Source organism: Botrytis sinoallii (assembly GCF_014898435.1).
Source record: "Botrytis sinoallii strain Bc 23 chromosome Unknown BSIN_006, whole genome shotgun sequence".
Taxonomy (NCBI): Eukaryota; Fungi; Ascomycota; class Leotiomycetes; order Helotiales; family Sclerotiniaceae; genus Botrytis; species Botrytis sinoallii.
In genome coordinates this window covers 1,588,271-1,616,206 of record NW_024066033.1, presented here as the reverse complement: position 1 = coordinate 1,616,206, position 27,936 = coordinate 1,588,271, and the positions used below count along the sequence as shown (strand labels likewise).

Below are 27,936 nucleotides of genomic sequence, written 5' to 3'. Positions count from 1 at the left end.
AATATTATCAGAGAGCCCTTGCTCACACGAATGCCTCTCCACTTGATATTAATCTTGATGTGTTTCTGTGCTACTTATGGGAATGATTCTTAAAGCATCAGTGGAATCTTCGCTGCAATAAACCCATTTCTCTTTAAAAAAAAAAAAATTAGCAAGCATATTTCCATAAAGAAATCGCCGAACTTTGAGCTCATCCTTGCGGTTCTGACCATCTTGGTACTTCGAGGTAACGAGAGATGTATCCTGACTCCCCCAAAGCTTGATTCTTGGGCCAAGTAGGCACACAGCCACCTGTTTTCCTTCGATTCACTAATGTGACTTGTTGGAAAAAGTTTCCAGATATTGTAGGTAATCCTGGTGAGAAATGCAAACCCTCCAGAACTCCCTGTTATCTGATAAACCCAAGCGTTTCTCACCAATCACGCAGCAAGAACGAAGATTTCGATATCGAATAGCATGAAATCCATCGTTAGATACTTAGATCGAAACTATTTGTCCAGAGAAGCCTCGGAAGATACTTCAATTATACAAGAATTGCAACCAAAATCATGACCTAAGTCGTCCACAACAATTTTTGGACCCCTTCCTTTTCAAACACCCACCCACTCAGAAACCCACTTAGCAATCCACTCCCTTTTCACACCCTCTAAGTCTTTTAAAGTCTTACTTGCCTTTTGAGTCTCTTCCGTCTCTAAGTAATTACTTTCCTCGCCACCTCCAAGCACATCTTCGTAAAACTCTAACAGTTTGGCTGCGGGGTTCTTCTTCAAGATCTCATCTAATTCTCCGTCCTTCAATATGGTCCCAGCTCCCGCTTTGAGCTCTACATCTTGCCTAACTTTCGCGATCCAGACATCGAGTGGAACGACGTCTAGCAATTCGCCAGAAATATAACTCAAGTCCATTACCAGCTCCTCTCTTATATCTTCCCAGGTTTTGGGATTGGGATTCAAAGGATGGAAAACCTGAACCGGTCTTCCCTTATTTTGGACATCATTGGCCAAAGCCAAGTCTGCGATGATATCTGCAAGTAAATCTACCGGTACCCAGTCGATTCTACCAAGGCTCGAACCCAGAGAGCTGGGAATACAACCTACATGTATAGAACTAAGAATGAGACTTGGAAACCATTCAGTCTTGTTCCACATCCCTTTAGCTCTTACCGGGCCGGCTATCTGACCGACTCTTGCGAGGGAGAATTCATACCCATAAGATGAAAATTTCTCTGATGCGTAAGAGATAAGAAGTTCCGAGATGTACTTGCTTTCCGCATAGCCATTTGGTGCTACAATGAATTTACTTGGGTCGGTCGATGGCTGAATTATATTTTCGGGTGTAGCACCAGACGAAGTTCTGTATCCCATGACGGAACTAATTGAAGATATGAAAAATAACCTCCCTCCTACGCTCGACACTGCGAGTGCAATAAGATTGATCAGACCTTCAATGCTCGAACGGAAAGAAGACAATGATAGATTGAAATTGACAGGCCAGGCATTATGAATGATGCGAGTTGCTTGTAATAAGTTGGAATAGTCTTCTGAGCGAATTCCAAGCTGTGGCTTCGAGAGATCTATGGTAAGAAATGTGACACGAGTATCGGCAGTGTCTGCGGATTGGCTTCGAGACTCTCGGAGACTTTTATCTGATGATGGGCGGTTCAAGCAGTATATACGAGCGACTCGTAGATTTAGGAGAAGACTCCCTAGAATATGGGAACCAAGCGTGCCTGTAGACCCAGTCAAGACGACAATTTCATGATTTGTGTCAACTTTCTTGTGGGAAGTTGGCGGAGGTAATATAAGTGAATCAATGCGGTTTCGAAACTCCTCTAGAATACCGTCTCTCGATTGGCCTGTCATCTGTTGACCATGTATAGATTTCTCGTCTTTGGAAATCTTCACTACAGCGCTTGCTAATTGAGCAATTGATGGATTGGTATAAAGTGTACTTGAAGCAATTGATGTAATGCCAAGGCCTTGACGAATCTTTCTCACAACTGTGAGAGCCTGCAGAGAGTCCATTCCGCGAGCGAAAAAGTCCTCATTCACATCTAGATCAGGCCAAGAAGTAATGTTCATCACAGTGTCTTCCATGAACTCGGAAACCGCTGGTAAATCACTAATGTCGATGTTAGAGAAGATTTCGCCGTCTATCTCTGCTGTCATGCTATCTGCGTCTGCATACAAAGCATCGAGTTCTTCCCGGTAGAGTTGCAAAGTTCCTGCTCGTTGAACCGTGCCTTTTCCCGCAATCAACATACGTTTGGTTGGGTTTGTGAAGAAAATGTGTGTCTTGGCAACCTTTGCATGAGCCTATCGTTTACATTAGTAACTACTCGTCGTTAAATGATAGAGGAAAAGCCAAGAGGTCATGTTGTCTTTCAAATCTCTTCTTCAGGATGGAAATGTATACTCACTGGGCATGTTTGATTAGCTTCTTCCACTGAGGGCCAGATCTTTTCTAGCAGCGCTGCGCGCTTTGTTGTTGAGATATCGATATCTCTATTCACAGGATCTATCAAAAGTGATGCTTGAAAACGTTGTGCGCCCATCACCAAAGCCGCTTGAACTTCTGGATTGCGAGCTACAATGTGCTGCTCCATTGATATAGGATTAGTCTTCTCGCCATTTAAGAATACAATAATATCGTCGGCTCTTGCATGCCATTTCCATAAGTTTCGCTTGTTAGGATGGGGGGTAAAGAGATCACGACTGGCATATTTCGTTGCTTGAGGAAACATCGTAAAGGTAGGTTGCTGCTTTGACAGTTCGGGGTCAGAAAGCATAGTCAACTCATGGGTATTGTCTATTATTGGTCTGAGTTCGGCACCTATGTCTGGGTGAAACTCGACGTACTTCCAGTCTCCTCGGTCGAAGTTGCCATTCCTATGGATCAGGTTTGATAAGCCGAGTTCCGTAGCTCCAAATTGATTCACCAGTCTGATCTTAGATGCAACTATATCACCGATGGCTTGTGGTAAGTCTCCTCCACAGTAAATTATCATTTCCAGATGCTCAGCGCAATAATCGAGGAGATCTGGGCTTTGGATCAACTCGTTCACAATAGATGGTACTATGAATGCGATATCTGCTGGTGTTTTCTTCAATCCATCCACAAGTCCTTTCGCGGATGGTATTGCTCCGGAAGTAGGGCTAATCATCACTGTACCAAATGGCACAGCATTGAACAAATGACAACAAAGGTATGCACCCTAAACAATATTGCATCAGAAACGATGGCGTCATCAAATATAACTCGGAACTCACGTGAAATGGTGGAAAGGTTAAAAATACTCTTTTTCCCTCATACATTCGATGTTGGCTCTCATAGCCAGCTGGAGGGTCGAGCGCCATCAATGCGATGTTTCTTTGAGCAGTTTCATGAGTCCAGATCATAGGCTTTGGAAATCCAGTCGAGCCAGAAGTATGCCTTTTGTAGTTAGATTAGCTTTTGACATAGCATAATTATGGGTTCACTCAACTTACACAACGACGAAGGGCTCTTGATTCGCTTTAGAGAAAGTTTTATAGAACGGAAAACGTCTCCTCTTATTTTTCAGAATATCTTCAACGCTCGGAACCTCAACGACGCGAAGATGAGAATTAGCTTCGAGGATCTCAGTGATTTGAGGAGGACGAGGAGTCGGTGATAGAATAGTTCTACATTTCAGGCGACCAAGCAGGTTTATTTGAGCTTCGACGCTGTTTCTGGGGGAGGTGAGAAATATCTTTCAGACCTTAGCGTTGCATGTTCATGACAAAAAAAATCTGAATTTGATGAATACAGAGAAGAATATGCGCAATTGATGGCGTACTGAGGTCTATGGATAGAGACAGCTTAGGGAAGATTCTCACCAAGTAGCCAGCTTTTATGGCACCCAATATCAGTGCTGGATATCTCAGATCATTAGGTCCGATATAGGCTAAAACCTCGAAGTCTTTGGCAGGACCCAAGGTTTCGTGCATCCACCAAGCAATACAGTCGACAGCGCTTGCAAAATCACCATAGGTGATCTTGCGATAGCCATAATCGTACGTCAAAGTAGAAACTGGATACTCTGCATACAAAGCCTCTGGATCAATTTCAGCTAGATGGTCAACAATGTTGGGAACGAGTTCATCTTTCCATCTTCGAGAAGTCATGGTTCGCGAGCTCGTAGTAATTAACAAGTAACTTCCTTATACTTAACCGTTTGCAGTCTCTGAAGCTCGGCAGTCAACTTGCAATAGATTTTTTAGCATCTATTTTATTTGACATTATGGAGCAAGGTGGTCTTCAGATGTACATAGATATCTGACTGCCGGCAATGACGGCATCAGCAATACTGGAGCCAACAACAGGTAGCCAACAAACAGTTGGAATTTCATATTACCAAACGTCATTCGAGGTAAGCATACACAGCATAAATTATCTGACTTCTCTAAATTGTTCACAATGCCATTCACAATAATAAAAAATACACCCATCAAGCAACTCATTGATGTGCGCAAAAGGAAGGATTATGAAAATGACAAAGATTTTGAGACCAGTATAGGCAGTTGCAAACGAAATGTAGCTGATAAAGTGGGTGGATGAAACAAAAATCACGTGCGAATTCCAGCCACACCTCACTCTGGATTCCGATTTGGCAACGATCAACGAGTTATTGATCAAACCATCAACAACGGTGACTTTTCTTGAAATATAACCACTATTACAATTAAAATCAAACAATATCATAATTTTCCTATTCATCACAATGACAATTCGGCCTCCATTCGGCCATCGCATGCGTGACACCCATTTCCAATTCTCTTCCAGCTACACACCTTTAAACCACGGCTCCTTTGGCGCGTACCCACGTCCTATCCAACAAGCTCAAGATGCATTTCAGAAGCAATGTACTGAAAGACCCAGTACATTCTACGTCTATGATCTTCCAGAACTCGTTGATAAATCACGAGAAGCCGTTGCACCTCTTCTAGGTGCTGATCCGAAGGAAGTGGTTCTAATCCCGAATGCAACGACGGGGGTGAATACTGTATTGAGGAATCTGAAATGGGAGGAGGGAGATATGATTGTTTATTTCAGCACGATATATGATGCGTGTGAGAAGACAGTTGAAAGTGTAAGAGAGATGTTAGGAGTAGAAGTAGCGACGCATTGTCAGGTATTGGAGTTTCCGATTAATGAGGAGAGTGAATTAGGAGAATTCAGAGAGTTTGTAGAGCTGGTAAAAGGGATGGGCACAAAAGTTAAGTTGGCTATATTCGATACGGTAAGGCTGTCTCGATCCTACAAATAAAGTCACTTTATATTGTCAGTAGTTCTGACATTATCTCTCATAAATTCCTTTAAGTGCATCTAATCTGACTCTGATTGATGATCTCAATTTTCTTACAATGTTGACGACAGGTCCTGACATTCCCCGGTGTTCGAATGCCTTGGGAAAAGCTAGTACGGATATGTAAAGAACTAGGTGTCTTGAGTTTAATTGATGGTGCTCACGGTATCGGACACATCGATCTTACACACCTTGGTTCAGTCAGTCCCGACTTTTTCGTCAGTAACTGTCATAAGTATGATATCTTCTTCTCATAAATGTTGTAATCTAACCTACGGCAGATGGCTCTATACCCCTCGCTCGTGCGCAGTTTTTTATGTACCCCTCCGCAACCAACATCTCATCCGAACCTCCCTTCCTACATCTCACGGCTACCGCAAAAGTTCCAAGAATGGCAATCTGGAAGATATCAATAACTATTTCGTCTCCATGTTCAACTTTGTAGCAACAATTGACTACACACCATACCTGTGCATCCCCGCTGCAATATCCTTCCGGAATAACGTTTGCGGCGGCGAAGCGTCAATTCGTCAATATTGTTTTGATCTCGCTAAAACAGGCGGTAACTTATGCGCTTCAGCCCTGAATACGCACACTCTCCCCATCTTGCCCGGAAGACAAACGTGTTTTACTAACATCAAGCTACCAATACCCTTTTTGCGTAAGAGCAATGACGAGTCCCATACAACACCCGAGACAACAGCATTCAAACCCGCTGATGCAGAAAAGATCAAAGTATGGCTCAACAAAACCGCAGTCAAAGAATTTGATACCTATTTGCAAATAGGATGGCATGCGAATGTACTATGGGTTAGATTGAGCGCGCAGATATATCTTGAATTGAGAGATTTCGAGTGGGTAGGGGAGAAATTAAAGGGATTATGTGAAAGAATTAATGAGGGGGAAGTGGAAGGAACAAAGAGAGTGGATGTAACGGGGGTTCCGGAGCCTCAGGGTTCGTTCATTTGTGGTAGCGCTTGTGATGATTAACTTGAGGATTCGGTTGTGGATAATTTGCCCAAGCGAGTAAAACGACTGGACGCTGATTCTGCTGGCGGGGGAATAATGAGCCACAACCAGTTTTACCAAATTTGAGAGATGTGGACAATCAGAAATCAACGTGGGAATATTGAACGTGGCGCGTCGCTTTTGTTTCAGTAAGTTACATTTGGCATATGGCGTTGATGAGAGGGATTCAAGGATATGATTTTCTATATCTTGGAGAAGACGCAACCTTACATAGACTATGATCAACAATTGAATTTCTACTTTCCTATTTAGTTGTTCGAGATAACAGCTTGCAGATGGGATCATCTTGACTGCTGTCTGGAAAAGTCACACCAGCGACCACTTGAATAGCTTGCAAGTGAGAGTAAACCTTCGGTCATGCGTTTTGGAATCTTGAAATTCTTAGCTCTGTCTTCCAACCATATCATCTGTAGTAGTTACCGGAACACGATAGGTTTTCCCAGGAACAATTTATCTCTATTCGAGCCTTAGAATTACGTCACATAAGAATCATGTTACATCTTCACGCTCTCCCTCAGATATTTCACCCACCAAAGCTCGAAAAATTGACAGGCATGAAGGCTTCAACTACTCGCCCGTGATCTCAAGCTTACACCACCCATCAAATTCCCCCATATAGAACACTCCACCCCCCAACTCCTCACTCGTACTATTCCGCCACGCAACTCCGAACGGTAAACCAGAAGTTATCCCATCCACAGCCCCATTCCTAGCCACACTCAGACCTCCACAAACCACCATATCAAAAAAGCCAGGCGGCGTAGTGGTATATAGACCACATGGGGTGGCGCGAGTCTCAAGACCCGCAATACATACTAGGCCAAGAATGCAGGCGAATAACAGGGCTGTGTAGATTTTGTACCAAAGACTCGTTACGCATGGGATGATAGTGGTGGTGGAATTATTAGTCAGGAAATAGAATGTGTAGATTGGGATTGAACAAACGAGGAAGATGGTGAAGAATACGACGACAAGGAATTGAGTAAGTGTGAAGAAGATATTCAAAGGATAAGATGAATTTTCATAAGGTATAAGATAAAGGAGCGCTAGGACCAGGAGAGCAAGTAACGGAAGGAGAAAGAGAATCTGTACAGTTATACCGCGCCAGCTACGGGGAGAGTGGAGGTTAAGCGACTGGACTGAGAATGGTTCGAGAAGTCCTAAGCTGAGAAGGGTACGACTTGTTGGTGATTTGCGTGCCAGTTAGGCTGTATCCGTTGCGAGTTTCCATTTCGAAGTCACTATCGCTATCGATATCTACATCCACGTAAGAGTAGTCATCAGATATCCAGACCGCCGCTGGTAATCTTATTAATCCGCATATAGCCAGCGGTGCAAAAACCGTCCCCAGAGAGATAGTATTAGAATAGGCACCCCCGTTCAATCCTCCGACCAATTGCCAAGCGGCTTGCAGCCCTTGCAATACAGTCGCTACTGTTTCGGCTGAGGTCTTCGAAACCCAAACAGCATGCGGGGAACTAGGAATGCGAGAACAAAAGCGTCGACTTTTCCGCATCATATTTTCGGAGCCATCCCAACCACTCGATGTCCAAAAATATGCATTACTAGCTGCCATATCCGCAGAATTCCATGCACGCGATCGTGCTCGTCGATCGATAATGGAGAAGTAACGCCATAGTATCGAAGTAGGATTATAGTGGCCGAGCCGCTCGTGCCAACGAGGTCGTGGGCTAGAGAGATAGACGGGCGATGGAACGCCAGCAACGATATGAACAATGAGGGGGGCGAGACAGAGTGTAAATAGATTTATCCAATCTGCAAAGAGAATCCCAGATGCTTGGTATGTAAATGGGAGAATGCCGTTGTATGGGAAGTTACCGTCCATTGTATGGTCTTGAGATTGGCAATGAATTGGTATTGACAGAAAAATAAAGACTATCAGTATGGAAAAGAAAAGTTTGCGAGTAGTTCATTTTTCAGTTTGAAATTGATACTAAATTCAAATAATGATACTTGGAAAAGAAATCGTGCAATACAATGTCGCACAGCGAACCTCATGTTTGTCTTGACCACCCGCTATGCCACAATTCTTGTTGGGAAAGGTAAGCAGCATGCTGGAGATGCAGGTACAAAGGCAACCAAGCTATTGAGGTACAGAAAGGAGAACAAATCAAAATTCTGGTAACAGACACTTATCGTGTACTGAGGCTTTTATGAAGTAGCTCAACATCGGCCCTTCACACGCCACCCGTGGGTGCCCAAAATACAAGAAAGTTTGCTGTGAACCGGTGCTGCGCCTTCATCCACGTTGAGCAAACACGACCGCTTTTGTAAAGCTGAAAAGACCTTTTGAAGTTAGTTATATGGTCTATGAAATGCCGTGTATGTGAATAAAGAGTGACGGAGTAGATAGTGCAATACTGTTGTCATCTCGGTACGAGCCGAGACGCTAGCGGAATCCTTGTTTAATACTTTTCCATTCAATCTCACAATATCACCGATCTACAGCGTTGAAACATTTGCATTTGAATTCCTTACAAGCTTCCCTTGGTTGTTATCAATTTCTTAATACATGTAGCAGCGTGCTGATCTTGTCCCTCAAGTTCAGAGCTGGGTATGGTCCATTCAACTGTCATCGCTTCAATATCGCACTTCATTGATTAAATTTGTACTGGTATCCGCAACGCTCACGTTTAATGCATAACTTCAATCCTCCCGCTGATTCCGGTGTCCTATCCATGCAGATATCAGATCAAGCAACTGGACTCCATGGCATTGGAATCAACACTCGACTCTTCATATTTTGAATCAATGGCACAGTCTTGTGAACTGTATCTCCCCAGCCCTCGATCTCCCAGCTTTGCTCTCTTCTCTTTTTTCTTTCCTCTAAATCCGCAAATTGCCACAAATGATGCACGGTATTCAGTTCTCCAATTTGTACAAACCATGCTCCGACGCCTTCCATGACTTCTCTGCGAGCCTTTAGACCGCGGCGCCAATGAGTCTCCCATTCTAAGAGGTTTCCGGGGTGCAGCGTGTACGAGCGTAATTCAAAGAGACCACCAAGTTCACGGGGTGCAGTAGTAGGCCAGAAGGAGAATTCTTGCATGAGAGAAACGTTCTTCTTTGTAATGAGAGACTTGAGTTTCTTGTCGAATTCTTGGAAGCCAGGATGCGATGCGATACTGTGAAGGGAGTCATGGTAACCGTGATATCGTTGGTATTCCCAAATGTGAACTGCAATCATTCATCTGTCAGCGTTTGGGGGTGGAATAGATTCAAAAGTAAACGAGGATTGGACCGTACCAAACGTATCACAATCTCCAACCTCTGTTCTCCAACTTCCAACCAAGTGTACTTTATTCTCTTCCATTCCAGCCATCTTTGGATACCATTCTCCAACCAATTGGACATACTCATCAACCTTATCTGGCTTGACCTCATGAAACACGATCGAGTGTACATATTTGCCTCTAGCTAAAACCTGACTGAAACTCTGTTCAATCTCCTTTTCCATCTCACGACCTTCAGGAGTACCATAAATTAAACTACTTAGTTTTCCTTTCTTCTCCCCGTTTTCGTTTGTGTTCTCTACTCCATTTAGTGTATGGTCTGCCGAAGCAGATTTCTGAGCTTGGGAGGATAGTTTGGACTCACTTGCAGCTTCTTTCTTGCGATGTTGTTCTGCGATTCTTTCTCGGAATTCTTTCTGCTTTGCATCGAATGAAGCCACACCTTGGGGGGTGATATTTGATAGGGCTGGTGTACGAGAGAGGGAGGTGGATGTAGTCGCGAAGGCTCTAAGAGGTTGACTCGTGATAGAGCTGCGTGAGATTCGTCGTGTAAACATTTTGAAGTTGTTGATTGATTATTGGTGTGGTCAATAGTTGTAACGATTATTGGGATTGTTAGAAATTGGTTGAAGGATGAATCCGATTTCGTAATTGAAAGTTCTACAATCTCAGAGAGGTGAAGGAAGGAATGTCGTTTGGTTAATTGAAGTATCGTATAATGGGTTGTATTGTATCTTCGTACTTTCCGAAGCGCCGGTATGATGTCGTTGCCGTGGTTGATTTACCCCGTCTCGTTTCGTCTCGTCTCGCTCGTTTTCGAATGCAAAGCAGAAATAGAATTCAATATTCTCAAGAAGAATTGTTGTTGCTTCCTCCTGTCTTTTTCGGAGATGCAATCAACAGAAACAAAGGAAGATGGAAGCTGCAAAATAGGTTTGGCTTAGGTTTGATACGTTCGTAGCACAAGAAACCATATAATTGGCTAAAATGGAATCCAACAATAGCAAGCTTGTCAAGTACCCCGCACTTTTTGACTGTTTTGTCCGTCTTAAAGTATAAAAAGCACTATCAAATGGTGAATAGCTCGAGCGGGAAAAGATCCAAATTGTATGCAGAAATAGATTGGTTCAAAGGTTCGTGTGGTTACAATACTTTGGAGGTGTGATGTGAGAGAAAGAGAGGAAGTGGTGAATGAACTGAAAGGGGAAAAGAGGACAACCAAGCTGCAGCTGGGCAGTGACGAAAGTGAGGAGTAAGGCAAGGATGTGGTGGCTCCATTTCGGATGAATGTGAGGGTTTGCGGGCTTGCGGGCTTGGAGTTTCTTGTGGAGACCAATCACAATTCAGATTCTCTCTTGTATCCATTGGATTTGTATGGGGAAATGAAGCTGAAGATGTCGATACACGTGAAGATAGGCCAACAATCGTAGACTAAACTGATTGAGGAAAGTCTGAGCTTTTGGCCTCACGAACAAGGCACTCAGCATTTCCTGGAAAACGTGACATGTCACTAAGCCCAATACATTCTAGCCCTGTTCAGTTGCGGCCCTTCCCATAGTTGACCTCACTACTATCATCGGAATCACCACCGTCTAACCTCCAATCAACCCACCGGTACAATTTCAGTCATATCCCACAGCACAAATTCACAATGTCTTGGTTAGGAAAGAAGTTCCCTGCGCCTGTCGGTATGTGAAGCCATTCAATTGCTAGCTGTGAAAAGCTTTCGTTCCGCACTTTTCCGATCTCCAAGTAATGTTTACTGATAAAATTGTGTTTTTAGCAAAGCCAATGGCTCCTTTCTTCGTTGCTGGTATGTTACTTTGAGAGCCATTCATCCCAAGTATATCGCGAAATGCAAAGGTCGAAAGCATCTGCAACTGGGGAGGAGCGGAAAGCTGGAGCCTGAACTATGGGCTAATATTACTTGGGGAATTAGGTGCCGTCATTATGTACGGAATCAACTCTGCTGCTACCGCAATGGCCAACAGTACGTCTATTCCATTGTTTGTCTGCGCACGTGGAATGTAAAGATGTGCTTATGAGGGAATACTGACGAGAATGGCTATTACAGGCGAGGAGTTCAAGAACGATCCTAGAAACCCAAACGCAAAGACCCCAAAGCCAGCCGACAAACACTAAATGGGAGAAATTTCTGATAGGGGGCATGATGACTGGGAACTTGCATAGATCGAACCTATGATAGATCGGCTGAACGGGGCGTCGTTCCCATTATGGATGATATGTAAATTAGGAGACAATGAAATCATCTGGTGTCCTATAAATGAAGATCCTGCACTGTGAACTATCATGCAGGTTTGAGGACATAACAATATCTTGAGTTTGAGTTGCAAATCAGTCGTTTCTAGCAAATTACTATAGCATGAGTAGGGGGGGGTATCGAGTGAATAGCCTCGAGCGAGGATATTACATGCCTACTAAGTTCTATTGTATTTTCTCCTTTGAAGGTTCCTACCATAGTCCGAGTATAGAGGCGTAGTATGAGGCTTTTGTCTCCTAAGGTTTGTTTTCAAAGTTGTGAATTGCTTTGAGTTTGTACTTATTGGTCGCAATCACTGATTCACATGTTGCTCAGGTAGGTAGTCTTGCAATGTCAAGTCTAGTGATCTGATAAAACCTGTCTTGCCTGTCTTCACTGTCCTTCTCGATTTCCTGATATGCTTTAATCATTCATATTTCTCTATCACATAGTATGACTATGTTCAAGTTGCAAGTGCTCAAAATCATTGTGTTTGTGTTCAAGAATATCAAAGACCTAGTCATGTACCTCCCTCTCTCTCTGAGTATTAAAAATATCAAAGCAGACCAACTCGTGAGTCTAAAAACCAAGCTCGAATTATGTGACTTGTTTCATAACCATCAACATTCATATCTGTTCTTCTATTGCCCAAAATTATTCACACATAAGTCATCTCGGTCCCGAAGAAGCCGAGGATATAGAGGATATAGTGAATTCGAATTGTGACACTTATGACACCTGATTGACCTTCCTGTTGCCTATGGCTCGACCCTGCACGGACCCCATAACAATCTTGACCTCGGGAATCATAACAAACCCTCCTCTGCTCATCAATTCTCAACTTCGATCTACAAACCTCTTACTTGATACTTCTAAAAAACAACTTCTTTTTCAACAAGTTTGCAAATCTATTGTTGTTGTGCTTGTCACAATAACTGTAGTTTTTGGACTACCCCCTCTTTGATATTGTACAAAAACCACATCCTTTTGCAAGTTTCCACAAATCTTCAACTTCGAGCCCTTGACGTGGAAAGTTGAAACTCCAGTTGATCAATCCGACTTACAGAAATCGATAAGCACTTGCTGCGTTATTTACTGAGAAATGACGCGCCAACCTTCCGATCAATCTCTCGACGCTCCTGGCCAACCCGCCAACCCTTTGCCTATCCCTACTACCCAATTCGTTCCTCAATCTACCCCTCCTCCCCAAATGTCTGCTGTTCAACAAACATCATCCTCGGGCCATGTTTGTCCATCCATCAATGTTGTGTCCTGCAGCCGTAGACAAGGCCCAGAAGATGTTTTCGTACCACCTCCACGATTGACGTACTTGGATTTGTTGATCATGGAAAATTCAGGATTTCCGAGTATGGTTGAATTTGAGATCTTTCTCCAGCTGTACCAGAAATCATATTATCACATGGAACTAGCGGAACGCAAAAAGCTTTTCCAGCAAGTGGAGCTTCTTCGACAGAGTATGCGCCATCCGCAATCGGTTCAAGCGCTTGTAGAAGCACAGCAGAGTATTCAGGCCGGTCAACCGTTCCTCAGCCTCAAACATTATGCAAACTTCAGCCGAAATGGATACATGCTTACCTCCATGATCAGTCGCTGCCTCAATCTTACCTCTTTTGCTCTCCAGCGAGCCGTTTTTAAAGCCGCAGCAGAAGTAAGTAAGAACACCGATACGCCAAACATAGCAACCATTTCAGGCAAAAGCTGTGAAGACATTGTAAGCATTTTTCTCCTCGTCTTTGTCCAAGAAATAAACTAATGTTCGTACCAGTTGTCCCGTGGTGTAAAACACTGGACCGCTGAGGATATCTTGAAGCTCGAGACGATCGTCTACATCCGCCCCGCTGAGTACCACGTCAACAACCCTCCATCTAAGGTAACTTCGCGTACTGATTCCTCATATTTCTCGCATGAACCGCCTCTTCATTGCCCGGATCCTCCAGAGTATGGAAGTATGAAGATTGAGCCAAATGGTTCCGCTGTGCTCTTGCAACAACCATGGACATACAGCCAGTGTTTGGACTACCTCGCTGGTCGGACAATAAACTTCATGAATTCTCGTGATCCAGAAGCTTTTTTCTTCAGCTTGCCTTCGGACGACAAGCTTCAAGGCATGACGGCTGATCAACGCGCAGAGTGTGTTCGTAAGCATATTATAGAGCAAGATGCGAAGCGGGGTCTATCGAAGTCAGACAACAATTGGTATCCTATTCATTCGAAAACCCCTAAGCGTCCCATCGAAGGTACACACGGTAGTTTGGCTCCGGAGCTTGATACTACTGCATCAATCTCAAAAGGTGGCCCTTACATCCAGGGAACCCTTGATAATCATCGATACCCCGGAACCCATGGTATATGCAGTAGTGAAGGTGGACATTTATTTGGATCACCATCGAACTCTGGTGCAGATTATGATAGTCGAACTAGACGTGGACGTCAGCCGCCATCGAGCATTGTGGCAGATGACGGATGTTGCGATTCAGACCTGGGGGATGACGATGATTCTGATTGGGCTCCCACTCAATCTGACAATTGGAGTTCGCCATCGAGATCAACAAAGCGTGTATTCTTCGCTGCATCGGTGACAGACATACCAGGAAATCTTCGTGGACAGGGAAATAGTATCGTTCCATCTGATTCCCTCTCCTTTGCAGAGTCAGAGTCAGAGAATGATCAAGCGACCACTGTAGACAATGGACCATTGAGTGAAAACATTCGCGATCGTCAAGATTGTCTTTGGACAACTTCTGCAGCTCATACTACTTCTGCGATCGAGGTTGCACTGGCTTCGGGTGATGAAAATGACAATAATGTCCCAGTTGTCCCACCTCGTGCCTCTGGTTCAAAGAGTGGAAACAGAAAGCGTTCATTGACTCGAGGTCGTCGAGTAGCTCAACCACGTGCTCAACGACGCGGTGGGGATTTTGATACCTTGCTTGATACTTTGGAGAAACACCATTCGCAACTGTCCTCACTCCCACATTTAAACAACGAGAAGCTCAATTTTGGGGATGAGAAGCATCAGACGGCTACCAAAAAGCCTCAAGGTATCCAAGCCCAAGAGTTTTTGTTTCCTACTTGGGAAGGAGTTCCAGTGCAACGCGGCGTTTCAAATGTTGGATATGCCCTTCAGGAAGATTCGATGCTAGCCATGCAAGAAATGTTACTGGAGCAGCAAAGAAAGAAGAGAATCCAAGTACTGCAAGAACAGGCCGCTATGCAAGCTAGACTTGTCTCAAAAACTGGTCCAAAAGATGATCATGACCTTGAAGCTTCAGCATATGAACCGGCATTATTAACAATGGAACAGGAAAGCAATAACCAAGTTGAATCGAAAGGCCAAGAACAGGTTAACATGCCAGCTACTTATCCCTCCTGTGGAAATAGTGGTACTTACTGGGAGAATGGTGGTCCTTACTGGGAGAATGGTGGTCAAACAAAGCCTGTAGAATCTTCTCTTGTTTCTCTCGGAAATGACAAAACTATCCTCAATGGTCCCCCAAAATTTTACGGTCTCACATCGAAGGAAGCTCAGCAAGTCGAACTTGGTCGGCTTGGAAAGGTTAAGAACCGTTCTACGCTCCAAGATCCCCATGCCGGAAAGGCTTCTACTTCTGCCAGGGCCCCCAAAGACCGTAAACAAGACATGGCTACCAAGTTCGATGACCTTAAGAAATTTGCGGATGAGTTCAAGATGTCCACTCCAGTGCCAAGTGACATTGCCTTTATCAATCACGGTGAGGTTCCCGTGGCTGTCTGGCAGAATCACTCTCAGGATCATGCTAACAATTGCGATGAAGGTCCTCTTCGTATTGCGATCAAGGAAGACAATCTTCGTCGTGCTAAGGGTGCTCCATTTGATCCATTTGATGAGTCGAATTTGGAGGTTATCTCGGTTGAGGAAGCTACTCGTCTTCTTGCTGCTCAGAAGTTAGCTAAAGAGATCTCGACTGCTACAAAGTCTGCAACTGGTACCTCTCCTCCCATTCCTGCAAGTCATCAATTGAATGGTTTCGATCTCGGCGTTACAGCTACAGCATACGATCAAGACCGTTTCATACAAGCTACCTATAGCAGCGTCAATAATTACAAGGCTAACCATGATATTCACAGCTTCGAACAAGACAACTCAATGAATGCTAAGTGCAGAAGGTGTTCTGAGAGATCGAGATTGAGATTGAGATTCAATAATTTAAGTGGCGAATTGTTCTGAGCAAGTGAGATGATGAATACGAATATTGCGAATGGATACACGGATGAGAGATAATGGGAAAGACATAACTTGTTTCTATTTATTCGAAGTTCTGAAATACATGCCGCTATTAGGGTTGTAGGATCAAGGTCAAACGAGCTCTGCCGCATATTCAGAGTCAGGAAGGCTCATAACTAGTTACTCTAAGGAGAATTAGACATCAATGTGGACAGTGCAGGTAGTCTAATTCATCAGTTAATCCTATGCAAAAAGATCTTTAGTTCTATTGATTGACCTGAAGATTGCCATTTCTACTCAGGTGGCTCTACCTCCACTATACCAATTACTACATGACCACGTGCTAGTGGCTGGCGTGGATAATGAGAATTTGGTGAATACATTCACTTACGAAAAACAATCTGTAGATAAGGTTTGTGGTTTCCCTTGCTATCTGTTTTCTGTAGCTTGTCAAATTCTTCGACGGCTGAGCAGTTCCTGGTAAATCCAGAAAAATACTTTGAGGGCGAATTTTGATTCTTTAATAACATTCCCAAGTCGCTTTTATCTAGAAGCTTCAGTTCATCTCTCTTTTACACCACTTTTCACCTCAATCTACCTTCCTCTCCTTCTCTATCCCACTTTCTCTCCAGACTTGTAGTATTACGTGCAACGATGGATTTATCTCATCACCCACCCCATCTAAGTGGTATGTTATCATTAAACTCATCATTTGTATTGAAATTCTGACCTGCCAATTCCCTCTAGATTCCGTCAACAAGATGTACTCTGTGTTTCACGTTCCCCGACTCCACCCAATCCCTCGTATACATACCGAAAGTCTGGTCGTTTACACGGCCTTTCGCAAAAGCTTCTTAACGCTATCCGATGTCGAACGCGTTCGCTATGGCAAGAAGAAAACTCGAGACGCTTTCTTGAATTCATTCGCTCCTCAATACATTGAACAAAATCTACATGGCATTTCATTCGAACGCATGTGTGATTTAGTCCAGCATCTATGGACCGCGAAACACTTCCTTGCTGGATCTGAGTTGAACCAGCTTTTTCAAGGGCGCTTCCTATGAGCGACAGCAAGATCCTGCTTTTCGAAGACTTATCAATATCCCAATATTAGGAGAAGCATTGGAAACTAACATCTGGCTATCGAACCATCAGTCACATTATAAGCCGCGTATCACTCCATCTTTCAAGATTAGAAAATTTCTTTCAACACGTCCAAGTCCTTTGCCACACGAGGATCCCGGTGAACTCAATTTTAATCGCGATAATATGACCAAATATCCACCAGTATCTGGTCCTTCCAAACCATTTCTTGGTCCGTACGAAGATGATTATGAGTGCAGCACAAATCTTCCCTTTCCCCTCCAACATTCTGTCCTCACGGTACTCCAAGATCTCATCGAAGAATCTCTGTTTAGCTTCGCAACTCAATACTTTCCCGCCTACCTAGCTTTGAACTTCAAAACTTGCCCCAAGTCTATTGAGCTTAGGGCTGGAGAATGCATATACACATCAACACTCCTGATATCCGGTTCAATCTTGCCTCTGGTTTTGTTCTTGAAGACTTGCATTTCTTTTTGGGTCGCTTGGATACAGTGAGAGACTTAGCTGTGCATCGGAAAGATGGTGAGCAGATTCAATGCACTTCTAATGTTAGGATTTAGCAGTGGCTAACAAATTCAGGGGTTCCTATTGAAGCGATCAATAGCATGTGCGCAGATAGCATTTGCTTGGCAAGAGCTTTAGGAGACCCACGAGCAGTTTTGCTAGGCTTGATACAGGGAAAAGTGCTCATGCTTTCAGAAATACTGTAAGCTATTCCTTAACATATATCGTCGTTTATTTCGCAGACTTTTGAACATTAACCTGTTCCTCCTCGCCCCTTGAAGAAGTATTTACAAGTGCTGTGAACTAATTCATTTTTACACGCTAGGCTAAAGATACAACCACTCCCTCAACATTCTTCCTTCTTTGGACTTGAAACCGATCTGACCATGAATTCTAATATTCGATTCTTCATGAGGGCCATATCTGCTTCACGTATTCTCATATCCTCCCCTGAAGCATGGATATTATAGTCGGAGAGATACGAAGAAGTCGTAAAAATGCTACGTCGCTTAGTATATTATAATGAACAGGAACGTAGGCCTCCGTCGCCTGCCCGTTACCACTATTGATACTAAGGCACGGGACATTTTTCAATTGATAGGGAGGTTTTGGAGCATCTATCAAACCATAAGGTGTCTACCCTCTGGCTTTCGTCTATTGTTGTGGGGCATAACGAGCAGATTTCGGATGATGATGAGAATACTGAAATATCAAATCATCAGCAGGATAGTGAGAGCAACTGGTTGCTGTCGCAAGTTGGAGAAATTCTTGATGAAGAACTCGGTTAGCAAAGTTTTACAGATAATTTCATTCATGTCAGATCGAGGATTGTGGATGGCTTGAGTGGGATGATGAAAAATCAATGTTATTGGACATTAACATTACCTTAATATATACGGAAATTCATTTATTGAAGATCTTTTTCCATTAAGTGGAATATTACCAGGAATTAATTTTCTATAGATTAGCAAAAATGCAAAGGAGTTTTAACATCAGTGTACTTTTTTATGAATGCATCCTTTCTGGATTCTGGGATACTTATGATTCGATCACTTCTGCCTCACGACCCAGAAGACACCACAAAACAAGAAACAACATCTTCCCGCAAATAAGATTGTGGAAGGAGAACAACGGACTGCGAATTATGTGCTTATTGCAATTCATGAGATAGAGCTGAGGAGACTGGTAGTAACAAAGCCTGCTGTCACTCTAAGAAACACATTTTTGCTACAGGTAGTATTTTAAAATAAGTAGACCTTCTTTCATAGATCCCAATTCACAACATTTGATTGCTTGAATGATGGAGCACCTTAATATTATCTTTTATGCCATATCAGCTCCTTGTTTTTGAACTAATTGTCAATTTGAATTCACAATACTTTCTGAACAAGCATACAGATTATCTTCTCTGGCATTATACTAGAAGACATCTTTATACTACTAGAAGTATCCCAGCCTCGATGACCTTATGTGTTGAGCATCAGGATAATGATTGGTAAAAGCTGAATTGTAGAGATGTTTGCTGTTTGGTATGGAGTTCTTTCAGTCTACTTCATGCGTATTTGCTTCTTTCATCATGGGTCTAAGGATGAATCTTTCTTGTAAGTGATTTATTCAAGAACTAACTTTTCCTCTCTTTCATGCCATCCATATAATCACCTGGAAGCTCTCCGAAAATGATCACAAGGTGTTCAATTTAAGCCGCCCAATCTAAATTTAATCCTTCACGTTTCTCGGCAATTGCTCTATCCGTCAACGCACTCTCAAAAGCCCCTCAGTCTGAAACTACACTCCTAATACTAAACGAAGATCCCCGAAATTCAACATGGACGGCGGTCTTCTTTGTATCTGCGACATTTGCTGTTCTGAAGACGCTTCAGAAACCTCTGAAAACTCACCACCGCAGACGCCAAGTCACGATTCAGAACAAAGGAAAGAAGGGCTAGATGAAGAGTATAACCAATGGTGCACTAGTCTCATTGAGACCGAAGAGGATGAGGAAATATTGAAACAAACTTTGAATCGGGGGGATGATTTCTCTCAGAATGAATTCAGACAAGTGGAGAAGAGGAAGTTTGGGCGGATTTCGGACGATGCATGTGAAGTTACGGGGACGAAGATCGAAGAAATGGAGAGACTTGCGGAGCGGTGTGAATCCTGCATGAAACTTATGTCAACGAGTGAACTCGGCAGCGGCAGCTGTAGCGACTGTGAGATTGATGACGATGAAAATGATTTGAGAGAAGTTGATAGTGTTGAACAAGAGGATGGATACCAGGATATCTGCGACGATGATTGGGAATGTTCTGCTGAGGAGTTGGAAGCGGCTTTTTGCGAAGATGAGGAGCTTTCTCGTTTGTTCCACGGCGATAGTGAACATATGATGGAGTGTTGTATGTGACGACCATTAGACTTACACCGAGATGAAGGAGGTAATATTACGTGGGATGACGAGAAGCGGAGAACTCGTTGAAGTTTCTACGCATCTCACACTCTACTATGTGCTGTGAAAGCAAATTAAACATAAGAAATTTTCTAATTCAATCAGTCATTCCAAAATTGAACTTGACATGCAATGTGTTTTCGTGGTGCTGTGCTGACATCTCAAGATCCCAGTACGGTCAATTTTTTTCTCGTCACTTATCAATTGATATTCACGCCATCCCCAACTCAAAAATTACAATCACACCAGTTGTACACATATTACATGTTCATTTACTTATCCATTGTAAGATTCAAACATGCCCCATCAACAATCCCACAAATTACAGAAGTCAAAAAGGAAAGATCGAAGCACAATTCTCAAAAGGTCACTTTCCTCCATCACTCCATCTCTCGCAAGATTTGGCAAAAGGCGATCATCAAGTTCAGGAATAAAATCTCAAGATTCAATTATTACAGCTGCTCTTCGAAGAAGATATGATCCTGGTCAAAATCGTGATGCTACCGGAGTATCTATCAAAGTCAGAGAAAATTCGCCAGCATTAGAGATTTCTATGGGATCCATCACGGCAACGAATCCAAAGACAAAATACACAAGCCGTTGGATTTCATGTACAAAAGCTACCTCATCTCTTTCGGATTTTCCAAACATGGAGACAGATCTGCATATACCTCGAAACTCACTTCAAATCATTCCTTCTCTATCGTCAAATATGAGTTCAGATGAGGAAATCGGGGGTCGCAACATTCAACTTCCTGCAAAACTACCTGAACATCATAGAATGAATATACAGGATAATTTTATAAAGAGTCTGATAAGCAAACTTACGAAAGAGAGACGGGAGAAAAAGTTGGTATTGCGAGGACCAAGAAGATACAGATATCTGGCTTCCGTGAAAAGAGTTATGGATAGTGGTTGGGTCATTCAGTCGCAGGTTCTAGACAAGCTCAAACGAGGGAGGAAAAGGAAGTTGGATGAACAGAGTATCTAGCTGGGGTTTTAATGGAAGTTCACGTGTGTATTTGGTCAAAATGGGGGAACTGGTTGTGCTTTCAGTCAGGCATCAATTACACATATAATTTCCAGGACGATGGGATGAGTGATCATTGCAGGATTGGTTTCATGATCGTCGACGAATGCAGTCTTGATTTTAACTGGTCATTTGAAGCGTCGATGAGGCACGATTGAAAGAGTTCAGATTTGAAGACTCATTCATTTAGTTACAGACAGTGAGACTAGACAGATGTGATTCTAGAGTAATTGAATCAGATTAAGTTTGTTCTGGAGCAGATATTCAGCTTTTGACGAAGATGGGCATGTTTTATGAGAACAAATGAATCGACCAACGCATTCATAGGAATGTGCAGAGGGAACTTCAAGGTTTTTATCCAGAAGCACCTAAATTTGCGGCTGCGGAGAGTATATTTGAGTGGCATATAGCATAGGTATACATATTAAACTAGTGGAAATCATTGAAATCTTCGACTTATTTCTTTTACCGTGTATCTGAGAGTATCTTCACTTTCAAACATTTTCACTATGAGAAGCTCACAAAATGATGCACAAGTACATCCACATATAAAAATATAAAAATAGACAAAACTAACTGCCAAGTGACGGATGTATGAGTGATTTCCCCTCTTTCCCATCCAACGAAACTCGCATTATTGAATTGAAACTCACTCTTCGACCAGACACTACCTCCGAGTAAACAGAAAGGGCAGAAGATACCAAACCTCAATAGCTCCACAGCTTGCAAAACACCAGAGGCCAAAAACCCCCAATATCGAATAAATAAGGAGGGAAACATCAAAAATTATGTCGCAAAGACAATATTTCTGCGAAGCAAAGGCTACGAAACCTCAACCTGCTCTTAACGGGGAAGGATTATCATTAGTCCCACCTACTAACTTGTTTTCAACCTGAACAATTATTCAACGAAGTCAGATTCCCCACTCACTTATCAAACGGTCATTTACAGCCAAATTTTGGGGCACCTTGCTACTTAATGATATTTGCTGGTTGAAATTTGTACAGGATTGCAAAGTAGATGTTAAGCGAGGTGTATTACCCTTTCTCCACTTTAATTTTAGAAAATAGTGTGATCATCAATTTGCAACTGAATCGGCGAAAACAGCACGATTGAGCCCAATATAGAATCGCGATCTGTCTAATTATTTAATAATACTGATATCAACTTGGGTCTTCAGAGTACATTGTGACATTGAAATCTCGAATAAACACAAGAGCGCTTCTCAAATTACTTCCTGCATGAATCGTGTGCATTCAAGGCCCAATGTGCCTAACGGATTTTTTGGGCTGTACATCAATCTCTCCTTTACTCTAGAGTTACTGAGCTCTTGGTAGTTCTAGCTGTGGTCTCTTTATCAATGTTCCATGCCAAAAATGATTCAATTGTTGCTCCAAGGTTCTCGTCACGCGTTGGCGATTGGAAGTACATAACCTTATTCTAAGTTCGATGAAATCCACGTGTCTTCAAAAAAAAGTAGTCATTCTCGACTCTTATATTCTTGAAAGGACAACGTCTAAGGACTTAATCTCTTTGGTGTTCTTGGGTAATCGCAAACCAAATGCACACTCGGCAAATTCAAATACCAAGCCACAACTCTATCCAGACCAATTCCTCCACCACCGTGAGGAGGCACACCGACACTCTTGAAAACATCTACGTATTCTTTGATACCAGGTTGGTTGGGGTCCAAGCCCTTCGATCTAATCACCTCCTCCAGTTGCTCTGGTAGATGTAATCGCTGACCACCACTTAGAATTTCCTGTCCACGCATCATGAAGTCATATGCGTTGGTGACGGCAGGGTTTTCGGGATCTGGCATTGCGTAGAATGGGCGAGCATCGACTGGGAATTTGTCAAGGACATAGAAATCAGTATTAAACTTCTTACGAACAAGTGCTCCGAGAGCCTTTTCTTGAGGTGTGCTCATATCTTCAGTGTCGGTGACGTTTCTGAATTCTTCGGGCCCTTCTTCACGAAGGAGCTTTTGACCTTCGGCAAAAGTAAGACGGACTTCCTTGCCAGGTTCGGGGAGAAGGAACTCTTCGGATGGGTAAATTGAGCGGATAAGCTCAATTTCTTCGCGGTAGTTCTCGGCAAGGTTGCGGAAAATGAAAAGAAGAACACCTTCGAGCATGTGCAAGACTTCGTGATAATGTTCATCAATTTCCATCTCCAAATCAAGACCAATGAACTAGAAATAATTTAGTATTTCATCATCTTTGCAGAGCGGGATTTATTACCTCAGTCATGTGTCTTGGAGTATTCGAATTCTCTGCACGGAAAACAGGTCCAACACAGTAGACTCTCTTTCGGCCTCCGGCGATTTCAAATTGTTTGTAAAATTGTGGGGATTGGGCGAGATAAGCTTCCTTGTCGAAATATGGCATTCTGAAAACGTTTGCACCGCCTTCGGAAGCAGCTCCGATCAAACAAGGAGGATGAAATTTCTTGAAACGATGGCTTCTCAGATAGTCGCAAAAGTAGTCCTCGACAGCGATCCGGATATCAGCGATAGCTTGGCTGACAGGTGCTCGTTTGTGCATAGCGGGGTTGTTAAGGTGAGAGGCCAGACTGGCTGTTGGAGTGCCTTCTGTGACACTGAGACCTATGGAAGTGTTAGCTCATTAGTAGAGATCATTGTAGGATATTGATTTACCGGCAGCAGCTTCACTAAGATCTTCTTCCTCATCCAACTTCCCTACAGCTCTGCTCGCTGGTCCCAATCCCAATCCCAACATCTCAGGCGCAGTAGCTACCAAGTATACCTTTCCAAGATGTAATTCGAATTTCGAAACCTTTGTGCTCTTAACAGGCTCCAATGGCTTCTGTACAACAGCCTCAACGGCAACAAAACTCTCCAGCTTTAACCCTCCAATCCATTTGACCATTTGTTTACTGACTGGCTTGCCCTCCGCGCTGGCACTCACAACTCCCTGGACTGTCCAGTTACCCTCCTCTCTTAACTCCACAAACGCCATCTTCGCTCCTTGCATTCTTGCATTCTGAATCCATGCACGAACCTTGATTGTCTTGCCAATATGTTGTTCTCCAATCTCCCTCAGATGTACACTTTCGGCTTCGATCTTAGTGGTGTGTTTAATTTGTCCATAATTATCTTTCGCAAGATCCTCAGCAGCAGCAGATCCAGCAGCAGCTTGTTTAGCAGCTTGCTCGGCGGCTTTGCGTGCCTTTTCTGCTTCCTTCTTGGCTTTGGCTTCTGCTTTTTTGGCTCCTTTCTTAGAGGGTTGTGCGGGGTCTTCACCGGTAGGCGGGGCGCCTCCAGCTGCGATGGCGGGGTCAGTTGGAATTTCTTTACTTGGTTCCGCCATCTTTGCGATTGTGAAGAGATTAGCTGTAAGCTCGGGTGGTGTTGAATGATAAACTTCACGTTTATAAATAAAGTAAAAAAATAATGGAGGGGTACTTGTGTATAAAGTTGTGGTCATGTTATGAGTAATGCGGCAAGAATTTAAGCGCCAAGGTCATAGCTTTTTTTCGGACAGGGGTCACACAATCAGATGTCATCGTTGAGATTTTTGTGTGTATTCTTCTTTTGAACATAACATAGGTAATCTGGCTATCAAGACAATTCTATATAACCTTTCGTTCAATCCATAGGCAAAGTCGTCGTCGTAATAATACAACACATACCAACCTTCTTAACTGCTGCCATCTTGGCCCGACCTATTATGATGAATCCTCACCCCGTTATGAAGAGTCACTGGGTGAGCTCGCCGATGAATGAATCTTATTCATTTCCCCAGTTGGAGTCACGATGAGGCTTGATGACTTTGATGGGCTTTCTGGTACGTGCTGCGCTGAGAATTAATGTCTTGCACGAGTCGAGTGGTTCTTCAAAATCCCAAGTCTTGTTCAGAATTTATTACCTCTCCTGAACTGATCATCTTCAATGATTTGAGTAACATGTCTCTCGATTTCAATACTGCTTCTGGGTCAATTCTTCCTCGTGGGCTGATTGCTTCTCAGGAGTCTATCGCTCGTTCTAGGCCAAGTGTGTCTGCTAGGCCAACCACTTTCCCTGGTTATGCAACACACTGCTAATTCGATTATTTTTCTTCAACCGATCATTTCTCTTGAATGTACTGCCTGCACTGTATTAAGAACATCTTCTAAGTTGGGAACTCTTCCTGGACCAAGTGGTTCTCTTCTCAAGTCAAGGACTACTCTCAGATTAATTACTGCAATCTATATTCAGACGCCTTGAGCTCATGAGGAAAGTTCAGCAAACATTTTTCTGCCAAAAATATTCAATTGAATAAAGAAACGACAATTCATTCACAAAATTTGACTATAGTTCTCGAGCAATTCTATTTGGGAACGTTTTAGCTGACATGCATGATTTTGCGCGTTGAGATGTGCCCTCTTCTCCTGTATTTCTAGATCTCCGACATAACCGTCCCATTCACCATTAACTTTTCCCGAATCCTGATCCCAAAGAGAAAATCGAGCAAATTCCTAAAACAATTGGTACTTTTGACAAAATGAAAAACGCTATCTGAGTAATGTGCCAGAAGATTACAATTCACCGGTAGGAATTTTGAACGCCGTGCTCATTGGTGAGCAATTCCCCTCTTCACTGCTAGAGTCCTCAATCTGGGTATAATCTTGGAGATTGCTACAGATATAGATAGTACCTGTTTGATTTGAGAATCCGTTGAAACGCGTCGCTGTAGCTGAAGTATAAGCTGTAATTATAGTTAGTCAACCATCAGGAAGAGTGGTCCGGTCTGAGTTCTCACCTCCCATATTTCTGTACACCAAAAAATCGCCAACTTTAACTTCGCAGCCGAAAGTGGTGCTCCGACTCACACAATCTGTACTGTCACATGTTGGCCCCCAAATCTTGTAGGTATGATTCCCAGTCTTGCGTGCCATCGTCGTATTTAATTTGCCTTTGATTAACGTTGGCATGAACTCTTCCTTTTCAATGAGCCCATTCATAAAGTTTCCGTATACACCATCGTTTTGATATAACATTTCTAAAGTTTTGGAAGATTCTGTCGTCGTTGACACCCGGCGTGCTATGATTTTGCAAACAAGTATAAATGCGCTGCGCGCATAGAAACGTCCAGGCTCTGCAATGAAAGTTGTCTGCTCTGGAAATACTGCTTCAGATATGGCGCTAGATACAGCTGCGGCCATATCTCCAAATTCAGATTCTGTGGACTGAAATCCACCGCCAATATCGAGAATTCTTAAGGAAAATCCTAAAGATTCTGCAATATCCCAGACCAATCTTGAATCTTGAACGGCTTTTCGAATTACCGCGGGATCTGAAGCACCCGACCCTTGACATAAAGTTAACACTGTAACATATCACCATTATGGGAGGGCTCTCTACCAATATGAAAACTAGTTCCAACGACATCCATACCCAGTTTTTTCGCGCGTACAAGAAGTGCTTGAGACGATTCCAGTGGCGCACCGTATTTGTCACCTAGGGCAACAAGAGCACTATTGTCATTTGCAAAAATTCTAAGCATCAGTTGTGCGTTAGGCATGTATTTGTTTATGCTATCCAGCTCGTCGAGATTGTCGAAGGTCGTCTTTCTTATGCCGGCATTGTAGGCAAAAGCGAGTGCTTCGGGTGCCTTGCATGGATTTGCGAAGATAATGCTACCAGGATGAGCACCTAATGATAGGACAGTATTCATTTCCTCCACGGATGCACAGTCAAATCCAACGCCGAGCTGCATGAGTATCCTCAGCATTACGGTGTCAGTATTACATTTAACGGCTATTTTGCACATCAGTTCCAAAGAATACAAAAGTTGCTGAGCTCCACCTTACCATAGAATGGCCGGACGAAAGGCAGATGAGATGCCCAAAGATCATGTTGACGTCGAATCACTTCTATATCTGCAACGAAGAATGGATCATTATAGCCAAGTATATGTGGGAACTGTTCTATATGAGCAATATGTTGGTATATGGTGTTGTTCAACAATTGTTCTGCGGGTTTTGGTGATCCTCTCCAAGTGCTAGTAGTTGAATCCGACATGGTTGAAAGGATTCGGTTTGTTTTCCCAGAAGTTGGATTCTGAAGCACGCAGCATCTTCGTGAGTTGGGTTTTGTAAACTCTCATGACAATCAATTTTAAGGGAGAGACCCTTTACGTATTTGTGCCACACTAAACTTTAGACCTACTGGGTACACTAAATCTTAGATATTGGCTACACAAAATCTGAGATGTATGTTTCAGATCATACGGCTTGTACTGAAAAACACACATGTCTCACCGCGGGTCATTTTGCTAGTGACATAGTACCTTGAAATCTGCACCCCATACAATTCTGGAGTTCTTGGATATGACCATTACACATCCATAAAGATGAATTTTCATTTCAATTTCGACTATTTTTCCAGGAGCCAATAAAAAGAACTATTATGGCTAGTTGAAGAAAAGAAAGTGGCAATTATGGGCCATTTTCTCTGAGAGGACAGAGTGGCACGTCTTTCGATTTACTTTACAAATTCTGCCAATATTTCTGGCATACTAGCCACGGATTGTTCAAACCGTTCAGTTGTCTGAAATATATCCATATAATCTGAAGACATTAGAGGTATGGCGAATAAATCAGAAAAGCTGAGATATCAACGCCGAGCAGACACCGCCGGAGCGAAACAACTTTCTCTAGGGGCGTTCCCCTTGCAACAGCAACATTTCTTAAGACAATTAGAGCGAATTCTGGATCCGAGTATGCTAAATCCATACGCATTCCAGGTAAACGCTGTT

The 27,936-nt window shown here is 43.0% G+C and overlaps 10 protein-coding genes across 10 annotated transcripts; 5 read left to right on the top strand and 5 right to left on the bottom strand.

Annotated features, from left to right (window-relative positions):
* Positions 1–590: 590 nt before the first annotated feature.
* Positions 591–4,145, bottom strand: EAF02_004228 (uncharacterized protein; the record flags this gene model as incomplete). The annotated part of the gene is made up of 5 exons (XM_038900276.1): positions 591–2,315; positions 2,420–3,214; positions 3,270–3,432; positions 3,489–3,730; positions 3,858–4,145. The coding sequence occupies 5 exons, from the start codon at positions 4,143–4,145 to the stop codon at positions 591–593; spliced, it is 3,213 nt and encodes a 1,070-aa protein (XP_038759983.1).
* A 319-nt stretch (positions 4,146–4,464) lies between these two features.
* Positions 4,465–6,607, top strand: EAF02_004227 (uncharacterized protein). Its single transcript, XM_038900275.1, has 3 exons — positions 4,465–5,260; positions 5,398–5,561; positions 5,608–6,607. Exons 1-3 carry the CDS (start codon positions 4,742–4,744, stop codon positions 6,314–6,316), a joined length of 1,392 nt encoding a protein of 463 aa, XP_038759982.1. The 5' UTR covers positions 4,465–4,741; the 3' UTR covers positions 6,317–6,607.
* An 874-nt stretch (positions 6,608–7,481) lies between these two features.
* EAF02_004226 (uncharacterized protein) lies at positions 7,482–8,201 on the bottom strand (the record flags this gene model as incomplete). The annotated part of the gene is made up of 1 exon (XM_038900274.1): positions 7,482–8,201. One exon carries the CDS (start codon positions 8,199–8,201, stop codon positions 7,482–7,484), a length of 720 nt encoding a protein of 239 aa, XP_038759981.1.
* A 595-nt stretch (positions 8,202–8,796) lies between these two features.
* EAF02_004225 (uncharacterized protein) lies at positions 8,797–10,844 on the bottom strand. The gene is made up of 2 exons (XM_038900273.1): positions 9,623–10,844; positions 8,797–9,553 (listed from the first exon to the last, which is right to left on the bottom strand). The coding sequence occupies exons 1-2, from the start codon at positions 10,164–10,166 to the stop codon at positions 9,069–9,071; spliced, it is 1,029 nt and encodes a 342-aa protein (XP_038759980.1). The 5' UTR covers positions 10,167–10,844; the 3' UTR covers positions 8,797–9,068.
* Positions 10,845–11,104: 260 nt separating this feature from the next.
* EAF02_004224 (uncharacterized protein) lies at positions 11,105–12,099 on the top strand. The gene is made up of 4 exons (XM_038900272.1): positions 11,105–11,297; positions 11,393–11,422; positions 11,549–11,599; positions 11,684–12,099. Exons 1-4 carry the CDS (start codon positions 11,261–11,263, stop codon positions 11,749–11,751), a joined length of 186 nt encoding a protein of 61 aa, XP_038759979.1. The 5' UTR covers positions 11,105–11,260; the 3' UTR covers positions 11,752–12,099.
* An 872-nt stretch (positions 12,100–12,971) lies between these two features.
* Positions 12,972–16,097, top strand: EAF02_004223 (uncharacterized protein; the record flags this gene model as incomplete). The annotated part of the gene is made up of 3 exons (XM_038900271.1): positions 12,972–13,601; positions 13,656–15,621; positions 15,685–16,097. 3 exons carry the CDS (start codon positions 12,972–12,974, stop codon positions 16,095–16,097), a joined length of 3,009 nt encoding a protein of 1,002 aa, XP_038759978.1.
* A 651-nt stretch (positions 16,098–16,748) lies between these two features.
* On the top strand, positions 16,749–18,265 carry EAF02_004222 (uncharacterized protein; the record flags this gene model as incomplete). Its single annotated transcript, XM_038900270.1, is given in 3 exon segments — positions 16,749–16,782; positions 16,842–17,124; positions 17,135–17,693. 3 exon segments carry the CDS (start codon positions 16,749–16,751, stop codon positions 17,691–17,693), a joined length of 876 nt encoding a protein of 291 aa, XP_038759977.1.
* Positions 18,266–19,527: 1,262 nt separating this feature from the next.
* Positions 19,528–20,103, top strand: EAF02_004221 (uncharacterized protein; the record flags this gene model as incomplete). The annotated part of the gene is made up of 1 exon (XM_038900269.1): positions 19,528–20,103. The coding sequence occupies one exon, from the start codon at positions 19,528–19,530 to the stop codon at positions 20,101–20,103; it is 576 nt and encodes a 191-aa protein (XP_038759976.1).
* A 2,588-nt stretch (positions 20,104–22,691) lies between these two features.
* Positions 22,692–24,507, bottom strand: EAF02_004220 (uncharacterized protein; the record flags this gene model as incomplete). The annotated part of the gene is made up of 3 exons (XM_038900268.1): positions 22,692–23,369; positions 23,419–23,783; positions 23,835–24,507. The coding sequence occupies 3 exons, from the start codon at positions 24,505–24,507 to the stop codon at positions 22,692–22,694; spliced, it is 1,716 nt and encodes a 571-aa protein (XP_038759975.1).
* Positions 24,508–25,714: 1,207 nt separating this feature from the next.
* Positions 25,715–27,200, bottom strand: EAF02_004219 (uncharacterized protein; the record flags this gene model as incomplete). The annotated part of the gene is made up of 4 exons (XM_038900267.1): positions 25,715–25,884; positions 25,939–26,487; positions 26,541–26,936; positions 26,990–27,200. 4 exons carry the CDS (start codon positions 27,198–27,200, stop codon positions 25,715–25,717), a joined length of 1,326 nt encoding a protein of 441 aa, XP_038759974.1.
* Positions 27,201–27,936: the final 736 nt, after the last annotated feature.